At 41.9% G+C, this 18,486-nt stretch overlaps 1 protein-coding gene across 1 annotated transcript; it reads left to right on the top strand.

Annotated features, from left to right (window-relative positions):
- Positions 1-3,166: 3,166 nt before the first annotated feature.
- Positions 3,167-16,040, top strand: LOC106816236 (G patch domain-containing protein 11-like). Its single transcript, XM_014820818.1, has 10 exons — positions 3,167-3,175; positions 3,308-3,395; positions 3,810-4,033; positions 4,232-4,386; positions 4,597-4,698; positions 5,038-5,157; positions 6,857-6,938; positions 10,564-10,651; positions 14,428-14,687; positions 14,991-16,040. Exons 2-8 carry the CDS (start codon positions 3,334-3,336, stop codon positions 10,617-10,619), a joined length of 801 nt encoding a protein of 266 aa, XP_014676304.1. The 5' UTR covers positions 3,167-3,175; positions 3,308-3,333; the 3' UTR covers positions 10,620-10,651; positions 14,428-14,687; positions 14,991-16,040.
- Positions 16,041-18,486: the final 2,446 nt, after the last annotated feature.

The following is an 18,486-nucleotide window of genomic DNA, read 5'->3' as shown; positions in this document are numbered from 1 at the left end:
AACGCTTAGCCGCGTGTAGGAAATGCTGGGCAGGAACGGCGAAGTGGATTCGATGGCGGCGTTGTGGCATGTGGGAGGGGAGGGTTTAAGGAGCCGATATTCGCGCCTAGGAGTATCGTATTGACAAGCGTTGTCTGATGTTTTAGAGAGCAAAGGAATTCTGCTTAATGCATACGCAATGAATTATTCTAGACTTGCAGGCAAAGTAGTAATAAGTGAGTCGTGGAAATAGCTACTATTTTCCCGTTTTTCCGTTGTACACAGTCTTAGGTATTATTCGGCTCTTTGAAATTATTAATAATGTATGTAATTATTATAATAAAAATCTCGCTGCCGCCGAGCGTCTAATCATTAGTGGCTTGAAGTGGCATTCGCGCGGCATTTCAATTTTGACATAGAGTATATACACATACCCTCCACAGTACACTGGGCAGAGACGTATTGTCTTAGACGCATTGTCTGGTTCGGCTTGATACAATCATGATACAGATGTCTACACATGTTGCACAATTATTGATCACGATCGCAGCGCTTGAGCGCATTTTGGTATTGTTTCGGCTTTTTTTTCGACTTTTTTTTTTGCGCACTGTTTTGTTTTCGCTACTCTTTTTTTTCTTAGCTTTTTTTTTTTTTTGTGGGGTTTTCTGTTTTAGGTTGCAATATGGCTATGCCTGCCTGTACTAAAAACGCTAGTGTGACATAGTAAATTTAGTAAGCTGAGGGCACGCACGTCGGCGCTCTCGCACTTGCCAGATGCTGCTGGCTGCCGTATAAAGTTGATAACTAACAACGCACTATTCCGCGATTAAATGAGCGATTTTTTTTTTAGCTATCGCCGGCGAATACCAAGCATTGAAATCTGGTAATCTCCGCACAAGAAGATCTGGTATGCCGCGGATATCGGATATCCGCTAATTTTTTCGAACGCCCGTGCTTGAGTGGCAGGCGGCGTTTGTCGGCGGCGCGACATGTTGCACCTTACAGGAAACTGGTCGGTCGAAAAGAGAGTATAGCAAACATTAAAGGGACAGTAGTCCTCTAGAGATGTTTACTGCGGATACAACTTACTACTGTGATAAGCAAATCGTCTAATTACCCACATGTTTTGTCACCAGATACTTTAATTTAGTTATTTACAACATCAACGCTACGAAATTGTGGAAACGGCGCCATGGACAACCCGCGACCGGTGCTGCCACCTGAAAAGATTGCGTATTTGCATTTTTATTTGGCAGGTAAATTTGAGCCGAGGGCTTAATCACAAAAGTGCCAATTATATTATATACCTAAATGCTATTTAAGCCGAACGATATTCATTTTTATGGAAATTTTATCGCATATTAATAACTAAAACTATATTGTCGTTTATAATGATATTACAATCCTTTTGCTTTTAAAATGAATATAAGAAATACCCGCCGTCTGTAGCCCTTGCCTGGGAAAGTGGTTTTGCCGCAACTTCTCTAGATCGCGTGCGCTTGAGTGGCGCCACGCTGTCGTTGCTAATCAAACTGTAGTCGTTAGTTTAAAACATTTAAAAAAAATAATTTCTAAATGCGTGATTGAACGCATGAAACTTTTTTTCTTGTATGTAGCGCAATTATAACACTAAATTAGCTGCAAAATAACCCTATAACCTAGAGGCTACTGTATCCTCTTAGAATTTTGGTACTTATGGTAGCTTAAATGTAGATTCCGTATTTAGTTAGGGGATTATATTTTATTGAACGACGCTTCAAGTGCATTAGTGCGCCGGCCGCCGCATTGCTTTCGCGGCTCCACTGTTTGCACGCTTACCACTCTAATATATATAGATATTATGCCGGACATTTCGCTGGTAAATTCTGTCAAATCTACGTGCAACCATATACGCTGCCGCGCCCATAGACATACAATAGATGTAAGCCCAAACCCTAGAGGATAGGGTTTACAAAGGCCTTCCCTATCCTTTTGCTGCGAAGGAATGCCCGAGCTGAATGCACTCGGGCCGGCTTTGCTGCGCTGGCGTTCTTCAGAGACTAGACTTCCAAACTGCGGTTTATTATTCAACACGAACCTTTCTCCGCTATCCGGAAACTTATATGTATCGCAATACTCCTGTATTAAACTAATAATAAGCCTGTTACAAAAAATTCGAACTAGTGCATCAGGCGGCGGATATTTCGAGCGCCATTTCTGTTGACCTGTGGACGTCGGCATTTCCGCAATGCGCATAGCGTTCGGCCTAAGCTTTTGACTCGCATAGATCGCAAATGTATCATGCAGATGCCTGCTGTCAGTCGTTGAACGTCAATGACAAGTAGCGCAAACGCCTAAAATGCCCCGCATAGCGAATTGCGTACGTGCAGCAGGTTCAAGACAGACAATGGCGGCTTGAATAATCGACCGCTCGTCAGCTTCGAATTTTCTATGTAACAGGTTATATAGTTTAATACAGATTATTGCGATACATAGTAAGTTCCCGCATGCGGCAGAATAGGTTCGGTTGAGAATAACGCCAGTTTGGAAGTTCAGGTCTCTGAAAACAGCACCAGCAAACGGCGCCGCAGTGATTCACTCGGGCATTACCCCCGCCAACAAGGAGGATGGGTAGGCTTGTAACCCTATACCTCTTGGGTTTGGGGTAACATATTGTATATCTACCGGCGCCATTGCTGCTGCGGCTCCCACTGTGCACGCTTCAACTAATAATATATATTACACTATATATATTGGCTGAGAGGGTCTATGATCCGCCCGGGGTTACTGCGAAGGTACCCTGGCGTACGTCCGCGTAATACCGCGAACGTCCCTGGTACTATCAATGATGGCGACCGTACGCTTCTACTCCAGCTAACGAGTCTAGGGCAGTCGCCTACGCTACTCCCTAACCCTAACCGCCTAACTCTACTCGCCTTAAACCGCTAACCCTATATGCTTACACCCTAAACCATTATCAATAGTGACCAGAGTACGTTGCCGGCAGCTACGCTGGGGACATAGACGCTATAAGCATATAATATTAGTGTAAGCGTGCAACAGTGTGGAACACCGAGAACGAATGGCCCCGCCCGACGTATATGTCTGCCACGTAGGATTTAGCGAGCGGGAATTTACATGGAGAACTTCGGCACAAATAAAATAGTGAACAGAAAGGATTTAGACGGAATTTACAGGAAACTGTCGGCAATAATAGGTGAAAGAGAGTATAGAAACATTAAGAATTTGGTAGTAAATAGATTTCGTATTTAGTTAGCATTATATTTTATTGAAACGCTTCAAGTGCCTGTGATTCACTGATTGTGACATGGTGCATTCCAATTTCCAGTTCAGTTGTTCGTCCGACGTCTGGCAATGAATAAGGCAGATACCGATAGTGATGACGACTATATGTCAGATGCAGTGCTTGCTATGTGGTGAGGTTACAAATAGATGATGATCTACATCAAATGATTCATTATTAGTAATATTACATTAATTTAATTTACTACTACGTACTAGTACTACTACTACTAGTTGTTTCAGGCATTGATAACATGTTTCTTGCAATGTCACATTTAATTGTAAAGACAAATCGTATTTTAATCAAATATTGCATGATTCATCCTGATTTCTCATTTACCCACCTGTAGAACAATATTTGTCTCCCTTGATACGTTGAAATCAGCAATCCTGTTTTGTTATCATATTTGGCTGTAAGCATTGGAAATCACACCGTCCGCAATTTAGTTAGTAGTTAGACTTAGGTTAGGGTTATGGGGATGTATGCTGGTAATGTATGTAGGTGAGGGATCCTAAAGAACTATTTTATTTCATCACTACACTTTCAGTGAGGACAAAAGACCTGGCCTTGTCAGTCGAAATCAAGCTAGGTTCAATCAAACTGAAACCAAATCACACAAATCTGCAATAAAGAATACAGTAAAAAGCAAGAAACAGCAAGAGAGAGAAATGAGGGACTCTGGTCTGAGCAAAGCCATTACTCAGGATAACAAGGGCTTTGCACTTCTTCAAAAAATGGGATATCAACCTGGCATGGCTCTTGGGAGAGATGGTATGTTGTTTACCGTTTGAATATAATATGAATAGATGTATGTAAGTTGCACTGTATGACAGGTGTGCTGCATAATACCGATTCGAAATTCGAAATACTGCATTCGAAATTCATAATAAGTGCTACTAGATGACAGTTTTGTATTATATGATTGCTGCTTGGTGTTCCTAGTTCTTTTCATTGTTTTTTTCATTTAAGCTAGTAAAGGCAGGTTAGAACCAGTGGGTATACAAATTAAAGCAGGTAGAGGAGGACTGGGACAAGAAACTGCTATAAAAGAGAGGCAAGTTGAGGTAGAAACAATGAGAGCGAGCTGGAAAGGAAAACGAAAAATGATGGATCAGAACCTTAAGGTACACATTTATTGATTGTCTGGCTGGTATATCCAATCATAATGATCCAAAGTGAAAGAATTATACCTTAAAATAATGATAAATTTAACCAAATATTAAGTTTGCTTGTAATTTATAAACTGTATCTCAATAATATTGACATTTTCATAGTCGAATTATAGTGTTTAATTGTAACTTTCATATTATTTTTTATCTATACTTCATTAAAAGGAGGAATTTATGAAAAAGCAAAGGGGAAAGTTAGAAGACAGAGACATAGAAAGGGACTTAAAACAGAGTCAACTAGTCTGTTATCAACTAGATGAACGTGAGGTAATACTTGTTATGAAATTACATTTACTATCACAACCCCACTCTGGCAGTCTGCTGTCATTCTTCTCTTTTCAATGAAATTTACATATATGTGTGGCGGAATATGATGAAATTCATAATACTCAAACGAGATGGATTTGCAATTAATGATCTATGCTGATCAATTGTTATATGTCATAATGATATGTTTTGTACCCACCTGCATGTAAGCTAGAGAAATAGTTTATAGTTATCAATATAATATATTTAAAACATGGTTTCGATACTCTTAATGTAAGATGACCAAGGTGGATTGGTATCTGTACAACTGATGATTGTATGTGGGGTTTTTGTCATTAGGAGGTCGACGTTCCTGTAGAACCATGGTTTTGGCCTGCAGTTATCATGAAGGGTGAAGAGGAAGAAGAGGATGATGTTGATGAGGAAGATGAAGCTAAGGAGGAAAGCACAGATATTGAGGTTATTATTAAAATTAGGGTGTAAGGCAATTTGCTTACTACTTGCTCTACATTGCTATCTGGCAAAGCAGGGTTTTTTAGCTCATCTGACATAGTCAGATGCAGCTTGTAGAATCGCATGATCGTCCGTCCGGGCGTCCGTCCGGGCGTCCGTCCGTCCGTCCGTCCGTCAACAGTTGGGCACAAATCTTAACCGCTCGACGTACGGTCACGATATTCGGCACATTGGGGGGGATCGTCAAAACGAGTTGGGATGTCGAAGCTGGGGGTCAAAGGTCAAAGGTCAAGAGGTGTAAAAGAAGGGGGAACATTCACTCCTTAACTTAAGGTATAGGGAGGAAATGCAGAATTGCGGCACAAATCTAAACGGCTCGACCTAGGCTCGTGATAGTCGGTGTATAGCATCATGGTAGGAAAAGCCATCACTGTGCCGAAATTGGAGGTCAAAGGTCAAAGGTCAATGGGCACAGGGCAGATTTTAGACATTTTCTGAGGACATGGTCTGACCGAGCGATTGAAAAACTTTTTTGTTTCAGCGGTGACCTAGCATTTTTATGGCTTTATTGAAAGGACCATGAAATGTCCCTTCTGCTGACATGCGAAGAGTAAGTGTCGGATAACCTTTTGACCCTCAAGAGGAGGGTTAAACATGGATTTGTTGACTGTCTGTTAGAAAGAATTTGACTGCCGGATTTGCTAGTAGAATCTATACATGCCTGGATGTATGAGGCTACAATGTCACAGTGAAATTTCAAAAGCTAAATTTGGTTAAAGAAGGTTTATGCTCCTTAAATCGTATAATTTATATGGCATTCTGTAGTGTCAGTATGTTACATGTAACGTATGCCACTGCCAGTGGCTACTGCCAGTGCATGTGTTGTGGTACTGTGGAGTTTTTGCCTTAATTGGTTACAGGTGGCAGCTCTCTATTGCGCAGCCTGTAGGCTTGCGTAGGTAAATGGATGAGTGTTTACCTATTCTGTCTTGCAGATAGTTGTTGCTGCTACGTATGATGGGAGCTTCCATCTTTAATCTGAAGACACTTAAACGTACGCGCCATTTCGTGGCAACTTTCATAACGATCCCAACGAACATTCTTTTGAGAAGGTTCCTGATACCATCCCTGTGCATTCCACTGTTTCGGCATGTATGTGAACACATTTGGGACTAACAGGGTTTACTAGAATCCCACCACTCCACCACAGAGTCACCGCAGTAGACGTTAGATGAGCGCTGTCGCTATGCGGCACTTGTTAATGGTTACCTGTAGTTGTATTAAATATTTTATACGAAATACATTGCCACAGGTGCATGGAGCAAAATAGAGGTAGGGTAGAATTTTGGTTGAGCTAGCTTATGGCTAGTAGTATATTTTGCAAGTCATACATCTCCGGTAATGACATGTTTTATCTTCAATTTTATTAGCAATAATAAAAGTGAATTACCAGTGTATGATTGTTACCATTATATGTACTATAATAATATAATAACCTTATATATAGAAAATTAATATAGAAAACTTATATTTATATAGAAAACTTCTTTCAATTTATATAGAAAACTAATCTAGTGATAGAATGTCATAATTTGTACACTGATTCAACAAAGCAGAGACCAAACAGTCAAGCATAGAGCTCTTCTCAAAGCAATCCACTTTTATTTCCTAAAATGTTCAAATGATGTTTATATTTTTTTAACAGCCAAAAGAAAAATTAGAGTATCTGACTTGCTACCTCAGAAATAGACATACCTACTGCCTCTGGTGTGGCACAACATATACAGGTAAGTGCAATGCTTCTTTCCTTTCATATCGGCTGCCCACAGTACGTTATTTTTGTATTTCTTACGCGAATTTTTTTGCTAGTGAAATACCACTAGCCATTTACTGGGTCACACCAAAATTGTTCACGCACACTATTACATTGTAAAAAGCTGAAGAACTTGGTAAATTTAGTGCATAACATTAAACCTACAATACAACCAGTATCTAGTTAAATTGTAACTGTAGTGTACTTAATGTACATATGTTAATATCTTAAAGAATCCATCCAAGGCAACAGCCTTGGCAAAGAAATTATTAAAAACAAAAGTGACACCCATTGACGTGCTACCTATCCCTTACTCCATCCGTGTGGTGGAAAACGTCATTAACTTGGAATATCAGTGTCACGCCTACTAGTACATAGTCATGTGTACAGGTAACGTCTCCCTGCAGTCCCTCTTCGACTGGTAGAAGCTGTACAGTTTCTCGACGCACAGAACCAGGAACGCGATTGTGTTGCCGAGGACGATGGCGAGAAAGACGTGCTGCATGTGCTCCAGCGTGATTGAGCTCGCGCTGACGTCCGTGTTCAGATGTTTCCAATGGCAGCCGTCGTTCCACAGGTCGTCCTCGTCCAGCCACTTATTCAGTAGGCCATGCTCAGAGAGCAGCCGGATGCCGTGGTTGAGGGCGTGGGCGTGCGGGTGGCCGTGACGCATCGCCCATCCGACGCCGATGAGCGAGAACTTGACGGGCGAGGTTATCATGCGGCAGTCGGCGGCGTTGCTGGAGTTGCTGTTCAGGTTGAGTCTTGCAAACACCTTCGAGTTGAAGAGAGTGTAATCTCCCGTCTCTACGAGGTCGAAAGCTTCTTCGAGCGACTCGACGATTCCCTGTGGGTGCGACAACACCTTCGCCCACAGCTTGCCGTAGAAGGAATCGGGATCGTTGCTCTTCAGCAGCTGCATGCCCGAGAAGTCGCGTATGACGATCGGCAGCATGGGCGACTCGAGCGCCCCCTGGATGCTCGTGAACGGGAACTCGAACTTCGTGGAGACGGCGAGCAGGCTGACGATGATCGCCGTGTACATCGCCGACGTGATGACGCCGAATGTCCACCAGATGGCGACAAAGACGCGCGTGGGTCTGCGCGCCGCCATGTACGTGCCGCCCTGGCACACGAGGGAGCCGACGACGAAGGTGGTGGCGCGCGTCGCGACTCGCCAGGGGGAGGCGGCGCTGCCGCGCAGCGCGAGCGCGGTGAGGAGGGCGACTGCGCTCGCGCCACACACGCAGATGAGCGCCCACACCTCGTCCTCGAAGGGCGTCAGGATGCCGAGGCTCGCCGTGCGGTCGCGCGGCGGGATCTTGATGATCATCTTGAACTTGTCGTGGATGATCGGCCTGAGGTAGAGCACGCGGTCGAGGTAGTTTTCCGTCTGCACGATGCTTCCGATGATGTCGATGCGGCCGTCCTGCGCCGCCGCCAGCACGGCGTCGATGCCGACGTCGCAGAAGCGCGTGACCGTGTAGGAGTAGTTGAGGTAGCCGGCGAGCGTCGAGAGCGCGTGAACGAGAAGCCGGTCGACGGCGACGTCGGCGGCGCTGCACACCCACGACGTGTAGCGCAGGTGCGCGCCGTGAAGCTGCGCGTCGTGGCGCGCCGGTGGCAATGCGACGCCCACCGCCGTCACGCGCAAGCCGCCACCGGGGGGCGGCGGCAACGACGAATCTGCAATGGATGCAAGAAGGCATGCCGCGGCGCACAGCAGCCGGAGATGCATGCTGAAGTGTGGTGTGCGCGACCGTCGCAAGCTCTCTGCTTAAGAAGTGTGTGGGCGAGATTGGGTCCGTGTGCAGTGGTTGCGCAGCAGCGCCTACGCGCAGATCTAGCCCGCAGTCGTCAATGTTGTTTATAGGGGGGGTGTTATGTTATGTCAGCTGCTCCACACTCACACGCACCCGATTGCGAACTATTGTCCACTAGTCTGCGTGCAACGAATATTCGTGGTTTGCACGAATCATAACGATTGAAACGTGATGATAATATGCACGTTCTGTTTGACAGTGTGCATTTATTATGTGTGCCAGGAATTTTTGTGGCAAAGCATGCATTCAGCATCTGAGCATGACTTGTGATATAGTGTATCTGAATTGCAGGACACATCCGTGTACACACATAAATATGTGTCTACAAATGAATCTTGTTTACCATGATTTAGAAAGACGCTATAATTTATGTATATCTTATATCACTGCTTCATTATTCATATTTACTTACTTATTATTAGCTCTTCTGACGTAGTCAGATGCAGCTTGTAGAATCGCATGATTGTCCGTGCGTGCCGTCCGTCCGTCAACAGTTGGGCACAAACCGCTCAACGTACGGTCACGATATACGGGACGTGGGGGGTAATCCGAAAACGAGTTGGGGTGTTAAAGCTGGGGTCAAAGGTCAAAGGTCAAGAGGTGTAAAAGAAGGGGGAACATTCCCTCCTTAACTTAAGGTATAGGGAGGAAATGCAGAATTGCGGCACAAATCTCAACGGCTCGACCTAGGCTCGTGATAGTCGGTGCATATCATCGCTGTGTGGAAATTGGAGGTCACAGGTCAAAGGTCAATGGGGCATAGGGCAGATTTTAGACATTTTCTGAGGACATGGTCTGACGGAGCGATTAGAAAACTTTTTTATTTCAGCAGTGACCTACCATTTTTATGGCTTTATTGCATGAAAGGACCATGAAATGTACTTTTCACTGAAATGCAAAGAGTAAGTGTCGGATAACCTTTTGACTCTCAAGAGGAGGGTTAAACATGGATTCCTGAACTGCCTCAATGATGTCACAGTGAAACATCCATAATCTGGAAAGCCAATATGCCTCGATAGCCTAATCGGCTACAGCACAGGATTACGGCTCAAAGGTCCTTGGATCGAATCCCATCAGATTTTTTATGATTTACCTGTTTTTTGTATTTTTCTATCTTTATCCATTTAACTATTTCTTTCCATTTAAGGCAAATATTTACATGATTTATTTGCAACCATTTCATAACAACAAATAATTTTTTACAACAATTAAAACAATTTTTTAATAGGGTTTGGTTTAGGGTCACAATGCACCATAAAACAGGAGTTTCAGGCACGCGATTTGTATCAACTAATGGGATTTGGGAAGTATACAGAATGCAGAAGGTTGCTGAAATGATGTGTACGCAACTGCGTATCTGCATATCTGCGCCTAGCAAATGTGTCACTACGCACGACTGAAATTTTACGTTCATAACTGTAGCAACACACCTCAGATGAGCCCAGTCGCTCTGCGGCGCTTGTTTCATCTGCTTTCATTTCTAATTTTCAGTCAAAGCTATTAAGTGCCCCACTCGAAGAGGCTTTGAAATTTTCCATAAATTTAGTTTTATAACAATAATATATATATAGAAGTTGTCTGTCATTATACAATTTCAGGAGATTCTTTTGTACCATAAATGTATCCTTTTTACACTACAGGATGCACCAAGAAATATTAGTTAATATTATGTTTAAATAAGCATTCCCATCATTGCGTGATCATTGTATGTATATTGCTATCTTCACCAGGCTAACCATCACTATACTCGGCCATGTATATTGTTTTGTTCTCTAGATCAAGAAGACATGAAGCAGAATTGTCCTGGCGATACAGCGATAGCACACAAATAGCTACAGAACAACTGATTGAGGAAATCTTGCAGGTATTCTCATTGTACCCAATTTAGTTATACGTAATGTCTATATATCTATCGCAGTAAAATTACTTTTTGCAGTCATACTGTGTTGTAGTCGTAATGGTGTATTGTATCATTTGTCCCCATCTTGAAAATTGCAGAAAAATGTTTGTGTTTTTTGTCAAAGTACGGATGCCTATATTTTTTAGCACATGTTTGACCGTGTATGCTAGGTAAATAGTTTTGTGTGCTTGTACCGATTGCCTGTCACACGTTTTTGTCCCTACATGTTCGCCATAGAAATTGGCAATCAATAATGTTTGGGGTATATTTATCCACACATTCTAGCTAGGGCTTGTATTTTCAGTGATAAATTACATAAATATAGGCACATTCTTATCACTCTTTATTAATCTAATGTTTACATATTATATAGTAGAAGTCCAAAAGTCTGGATGCCAGAAATCCGAACCATCCGAGAATCCGGACTTTTCAAAAACTCTCAAACTTAAAATTGTTGATAAACTAAAAATAAATAATTTGTATAAAATAACTTCATCTTTCATTTGTTTACCGTATTTTTCTTTTACAGTGTTCATTTTTAAACATGATTTCAAGCGTTACACGCTCTCAGGGTGCGAAATTAATGGAGTCAAATACTCTCTGATTTACTGTCGGACTCCCTGATTTGACATATGCAGGAGTCTGTGTGACTCCCTGAAAATTCTGCCATACTAACTAATTCGTTCCAAAGCACGGCCTCGCAGAATTACCATATTTTTTCAGCTAATGTACAAAGAAAATTTGGTAGACGTGCTATTGCATGAATCTTAAAAATAAGCACATGTATGCGTTATTGTTAATATCTTTTAAATTTTGAACCTCAGACTGCGGGCTCCCTCATTTTGCCACAGCCTCCCTCTTTTTGTTCGTTGGACTCCCGTGTTCAAAAGTTAATTTTTACCCCTGGAGCAGCCTGGATTTTTGGACTTCTACTGTGTGTGTGTATATATATATATATATATATATTTATATATATATTCAATCCTTTTATATTTAAACAAAAGATTCACAGCACTGTTTTATTTCAGCTGTCCCGCATACAACATACCATTGAATACAGGTTTCCCACCCTGGGTTATTGATTTAGTTACGTAAATATAGGCATAGTCATGATAGTGTATTTCTGTGGAAGTGTTTGTGTGCCAGGTGGTGTTGATGTGTGTTTGGCATGTGTAAATAACACAACTGCCTGCTAGAAAGTTGGGTATTTGTGCAAATATACGTGAATGTTCTGCAGATAAATCATTGCTCACCACTTGTAGCATGAACGTTTTTATGATCATGCATACCTACAGGTTTCTGCCCGCGGTGGGCGGCGGTGGGCGGGTATGCCCGGCACTCGCGGTTGCCGCCCGGCACTATATATCTCCGCCCGGCACTAATTTTTGATATTAAAAAAAAGAAAAGAAGTGATATATGGGCTTTTTATTGCTCAGAATGCAGGAAATTGAGTTTCAGACTATCCAAAATTTAAAATTTTCCGGTGGGGCATGCCCCGGACCCCCCTAGATTGTCTTCGCGCCTACAGCGCTTGCATCTTCCAACTTCGTCGCAACTGGATGCGCCCGGCACTAAAAAATCCTGGGCAGAGCCATCTACATAGTATAGATATGTTCATGGTTCTATGTATTTTGTTACTTGTGCCATTACTTCGGAGTAGTAGATGTACGTCACTAGCAAATGAAGTCTTTGTTTTTACTGATATGCCTCTAATGATATACTGACATATTTACATATTGTACACTGGGGTATAACACAGAACTGAGTATATGAGCAGAAAATGGTTAAATGACGTTGATAAGGATTGCCTTTGGATTAATTTCTAGTGCTGTAAACCTAACATGTTCTAATATTTATTCACACCCAGGCTCAGTCTTAAAGCAAAGCTTTGTGAGCTGTTTAATTTATGTAGTTGTCCTTCATCCACTGTTAGTACAGGATTGTAATAGCTCGGTGTGCTATATATGTCATAAAAAGTTTATTAGTCCCTGCATTCGTCAATTTTCAGCCGCGTGCAATAATGCACGAAGGGTCGTTGTCATATCAGGTACTACATATATATCAAGAGATATATGTACCCGAGGTAGTTTTAGGTTGTTTAGTATTATGTTTATATTTTTATATGAGGTATGTTTAGGATTAGGGTTAGTGTTAGCTAGGGTAGACTTCTGTAGTACAAGTCTGGTACACTTTGTGTATACATATATGTACCTCGGGTACATATATGTAGTACCTGATACGACAACGACCCCTTCAGCTGCAATAATAGATGATCAGCCTGAAGAAGGATTACATAAGTTGACACTACTGACAGTAGCAGTCAGGTGTCTTACCAGGTCTTATCAATAAATTGTTAGTCGATCAATAAATGACCGTGATCTGTGCATGCTCATTAAATGCTAGTGGGGGATGTTACTGTGCGGTTCTAGGATGCTAAGGATTGCATCCAGAATGTTCAGGATCATGTGTGTTCTGAAGTGGTGCAGTACATGATGGAATTCATAGCGATATAGAGAGAGAGAGAGTGCATGATTATCGGTGTTTATGTGCTCTCACTATCACGACTCAGACTGCAATAATCCGGAGAATTGAAAACTTGTGAACATTGTGCAGCAATATTGGCAGACACGAGTGAATGAACAAGTGTAGCTCTCCTATGTGCATGAGATGATTCGTGCACCGTGTCTCAAATATAGTGAAAATTCTTCGTGGCATTACCTAGCTTGGTAAGATGGTCTTTCATATGTGTGTAACTGGAAAATATGTAGCCAGATTTTAAGGCAATTATGAAGTTATATATAATTTCTGGTAGTTATTGCTGGTTGTTTATGCTAGGTCTGCTCTATGCTACTTAAGTTAGCAAAACTGCTTATATTGTCAGATATAATAATAGTATTATGCAAATCTTTCTGGCAAAGATTATGATTATATTTATTTATATATTGTTGAGCTAGGTTATTCACGTTTTTACTTATTACCTGCTATTACTTCATTGTGTTCTGTTCGCACTGCTTGTGTACTATGTTTAGTACCATGAGTTCTAATGCAATTATTTTAACTACAGTGTGTTCCATTGCAGGGCTCACAAGCCTCACGCATTTGGCGTGAGATTAACGCAATTCAGCACAATCTCACGCTCTCACGCACATTTCTGATAGTCCCCAAAAATCTCACGCAAGAATCCAGTTTTTCTTCGTTGCGTTAGCCGAATTTTGCCGAAAAGCGCGGGACACAAGGCACGGGAATCTCGACATTTATTACTTGTGGCGCACCCAGCGACTGATTTTGCTAATCCCCTCCCTTCACGCCTGCGGCGCGAAGGCTTTCAGCCTTAGATTTTCTGATTCATAATAAATCTCACTCATTTTTATAGCTACCCCTGCAGAGCCCTGTCATTGGTATTATTTTGATGGCTTTATATTGATAATTAATCATTTATAAATGTATCGAACCAGAAACATGTTAAAATACGACAAATTAATTAGATAGAGTATGTTTAGCGAGCTATCTGTTGCTACTTTTTTTTTAATATGTGCGTTGGTATAAAGTATTCATAGAAATGTATTATTTACGAATTTGGAGTTAACTATTCCTCCGGTGTTGTGTGTTTACATTCACACGTGAGATGGTCGAGTCAGATTCAACTCGCCAGCTTGTTTGCATCAGTCTTTGAATTTCGTTTTCGGCGAGCAATTGTGTTAAGACCTACATGCACGTTTGTCAACATGTTTCCCCTACAGATGGCACACTGATCACACGATGGCTAACTGGGGACAGGACTTGGGCGTGTGTCACAGCCCACTGACGTCAGATAATGAGCTGAGGAAGACGAGGCGCACGTTTAGTCTCGATCAACTGCAGCAGGGCTTCCAGCAGAGGCAACTGCAGGAGAAGGAACGGAAGCTATCAGAGATGTACGACAACCACACAAGGAGGGCGATGGAGAAGACTCTTGGTAGTCCCTACCAAGGCATTATGAGGAGGGCCAACTCTACTAATAGTATGTAACACTATGTTTCCTTGACACAGTGATCTCTGCCATATCTAGCCTCGGATAAATGAGAAAATCGCTTAAACGACGTCTTTGAAAAAAAGAGTTGAATTCACCATTTAATCAGGACCATTGCTTAAAGGAATAAAATGTTCATCTAATCTAAGTGTGAAAGAAAATATAATGCCCTGTTCTTTCAACTAAGAATTAGTTGATTTATGGAAAGTTTGTAGGTTTTACAAGCTTCATTTATTAGTGGAGGAATTATGTTTCATATTACACACGTAGTAAAGTAATCTTTTCCAATTGCAGGTTTATCAAAAGGCTATGTTCGGCAGTTTTTTCTGGAGCGCAGAGAAATGGAGCAAAGAGGCGTTGGCCCCATACCCCCTATAGACTGGCATTTCAAGATGAACAAACAGAAAGTTAAAAACGTGAACGCTGAGTCGCTACCTAGTTCTTCAAGGACTACCCCAGAGGTGCTGCCACCAATCCACACACACGCCCCAAGCAATTCGATAGCACGTCCGCAGTTGCATGGCGGGTTAATATCACCAGACTCGGTGTCCATCGCAAGAACGTTGCAATCAACAGTTGCTGGGCCAGCCAGTGGCATGAACTTGACATCGAATTTCACACAGCCGAGGGAGATGCGAAGCCAGAGGCAGCGTCAGTACCAGCAGGGTGGCAGATAAGCATGTTTACACCTGGCGTATGCACGTGCTGTTAGCTTTTAATTGGGCTATGGTGGATAGAAGAACTTTGACCTCCCAGAATGAATGCCCTATGTAAAGATACTCGCTTCTGGAAAAACCATAGTTAGCAAGAGTTAGTAACAAAACATGTTTCAAAACTTTGTTTGCAAGTCGATCATTTTGGAAATCAATGAAATGAAATTTCATTCAATTGAAAGTGTGGTTTGTTTCGTATGTGCCTGTCATAGTTCATATCTCCTGTTTTTGTGCATTAAATTAATAACAGTGTTGTGCAAGTTTTAATGTACTGCAGGGAAAGGTTAATTTCTCTATGTATATAAATACTGACACAATGCAATACAACTGACGTCATGTCACTAAAGTTGTGTTTTACACATTAGTGATTCGGCCATTAAGTTTCATCGATCATCAGTTGATTCACAATTAAATTTCAGCGCTATGACAAACTGTCAGTTAAAAGATTGATAGCTGTTGTTATGGGGTTAATTACGAGGTGATGATCTTGATGCGTGATAAATATACATGATAAAGATGTGTTCGCAATCGGTGACTTGCACAGTTTCATTATCTGAAAGTAAGTATTTTATACATGGACTAACAGTAATCTGCAAAAAGATAATGAATAATGAACTACTGCGAAGAGCAACTTGTTCGTTTATGTGGTTTTGGTGCATTGATTATATGTAGTTTAGGCCCGGGGGGGGGGTCACTATATATGCCGTTATTACCCCATGTGCGTTCCAAATTTTGCGAGTTATGGGGGTGTTTTTCAACTTCTAAAGCAGGCCAGCGCAGGAGCAAATAGGCCCCCCTTTACAAAGCTAATCCCGCAATAAGCCCTCGGGATTGTTCAAGTCAAGCACCGCGCCCGCAGTAGGCCCCCCTCATGACGAACCACATAGTACCCCGCCCCAGACCCCGAACGGGCAGCCCATCCCTAAATAAACAGGGCAAGGGGAATTGGGAGCAGGATTGGGAGTTGCCATTCACCCAGCTTGCTATTTGTGTTAGATATTTGGACTCACAGTTTCAAATTTAGTAATTCAATTCAAGTTTATTTTATTACCAGGTTTTATTCTGCATTTATACATACAGTATGTACATGGCAGGGGCGTAGCCAGGGGTGATTCCAGGCATTCCGGAATCCCCCTGGTTTGTATCAAAATAGCAAATATCTGATACAGTGTATATTAAAGCATGAAACGAAAATGTTAACGAAGTTTTATTAGTATATAGTAGGTTTGGAATCCCCCCTCTTGGAAAGGCTAGCTGGCTACGCCCCTGCATGGCTGACAGATTTTATGTTCAACAACATAGACCTTCTCATTGATGGCTTGCTGGGGAGGTAACATGCACTTGAAATTTAAAAGAAATGTAATATATTACAGCCTCTCGGTGTATACCTGCCCGGGCATAGCTGCTCCTGAAATTGAACTTGTCATTTTTGAGAAAATAGAGGTGAGTTGTCTATGCAGATGATACAATACAAGGAGGTTAGCTGTGATGCAGTTGTGACCAAGTTCAGTGTAATGTAACCCCAATGTAACTTAGTTGAGTATTTTAAGCTGTGGCAAATAAATTCTCATAATGTGATAAATAATCTCTCTTTTCCTTCCTCCGGCCGTGTGTAGGAGGACCCCTGGTAGGACTCTTTCATTGTGTATGCAATAGGGGTGGGATATTTTCATTGTGTATGCAATAGGGGGTGGTATTCTTCAATTGTGTCTGCAATAGTGGGTAGGGTTTTCCAATGTGCAGTTCGCACTAGTGACTAGGGGGCCTATTATTTTTAGTGAGAATGCACATGGCGTAATGTTCTAACAGAGAGTACCCCCCCCCCAGGAGTTTAGGTTGCATCTTTTGTGTTGTAATGTAATGGAATGTCTTAATTGTAGGCCTACGGTCTATATATCCTCTATGAGGATTCAGCGTAGGATTTACTATCAATATTGTAAAACTTATTAACATGTTACACGCACCCAAACACGCACACAGCCGCGCACGTATATGTATTTTTAATCAACAGTCTTGCCTGTTGTTTGGGCCGTTAACGGGCGCAGGCCTACTGATACCATGTAATCGTGATTTTTTCCGTAGTCAACGTTGGTTTTATTTTCGGAAGTCAATACTAGCAACTCATAGGTAAGTATTATTGATCGAAGCAACGTTCTTACCCGGTTTCGTACTCGTTGAACGTTGAAGCGATAAAGTTAATTCGTGCAACGACATGCTTTCCACGTTAGATTTCACGGTTTACATCTAGCTCATATTTAGTAGAGTATGCTGCGTACGGATTACAGAGGATTTGCTGCGATTCGCTCTGGTTGTTCAGTTTATATGCTCTAGTACCACTATGCCGGTAGCGTTTCGGTTGTCAAAATGAGAGGGGCGCGCATCACAGGCCGGTGAATAACGACGTGTAAATTGTAATAACATAACCAGTGTTCAATATAGTGTGGAATTTCAGTAACTCGTGTTTGCGTGCGGTGCTCGTGCTTGGTCAGTCAGATTGCTCAGGTGGTGACGTACGGTGTCTCTGACTGGGCAATTGATCAGATATATACAGCTTTGTATGTATAAATTAGTTCACATAGTATTTCAGTATTGTTTTCATTGTTTTCATTTAAATCGAGAATCCCAAGAAGAATCCCAAGAATCCCTTGTACATATACTAAAATTGGAACGATACAGAGAAGATTAGCATGGCCCCTGCAGCAAGGATGACACGCAAATTCGTGAAGTGTTCCACATTTTTTCACATAATGTATCAAATCATGTATTTTTACACCTTTTTTTTTTTTTTTAACTCCTGTTAGATATCGGTCTAAGAGCTGTCAGGGCTCATGTTCACATGTTATACATTATACCGATGAAAATAAAGCTTTATCTTATCTTTATCTTATCGTTTTCTAGCAAGCTCTTCAATTTCCTTGAAGAGTTTTTTCAGGTATATGGGAGCAGTATACAGGGCCGGCGGAAGCAAATAAACATTGGTTAGGCGATTTAGCATCAATAACAGATGTCGACAAACAGCTGGCCGAAGGCCAGGTGCCCACGGCGCAGCCGTGGCGGGGGCGCTCTATGGGGGTTTC

The sequence above is a fragment of the Priapulus caudatus genome, unplaced genomic scaffold (genome assembly GCF_000485595.1).
Source record: "Priapulus caudatus unplaced genomic scaffold, Priapulus_caudatus-5.0.1 Scaffold30, whole genome shotgun sequence".
Taxonomy (NCBI): Eukaryota; Metazoa; Priapulida; class Priapulimorpha; order Priapulimorphida; family Priapulidae; genus Priapulus; species Priapulus caudatus.
The sequence above is the reverse complement of the archived record's forward strand: the minus strand, read 5'-3'. Positions and strand labels throughout refer to the sequence as shown.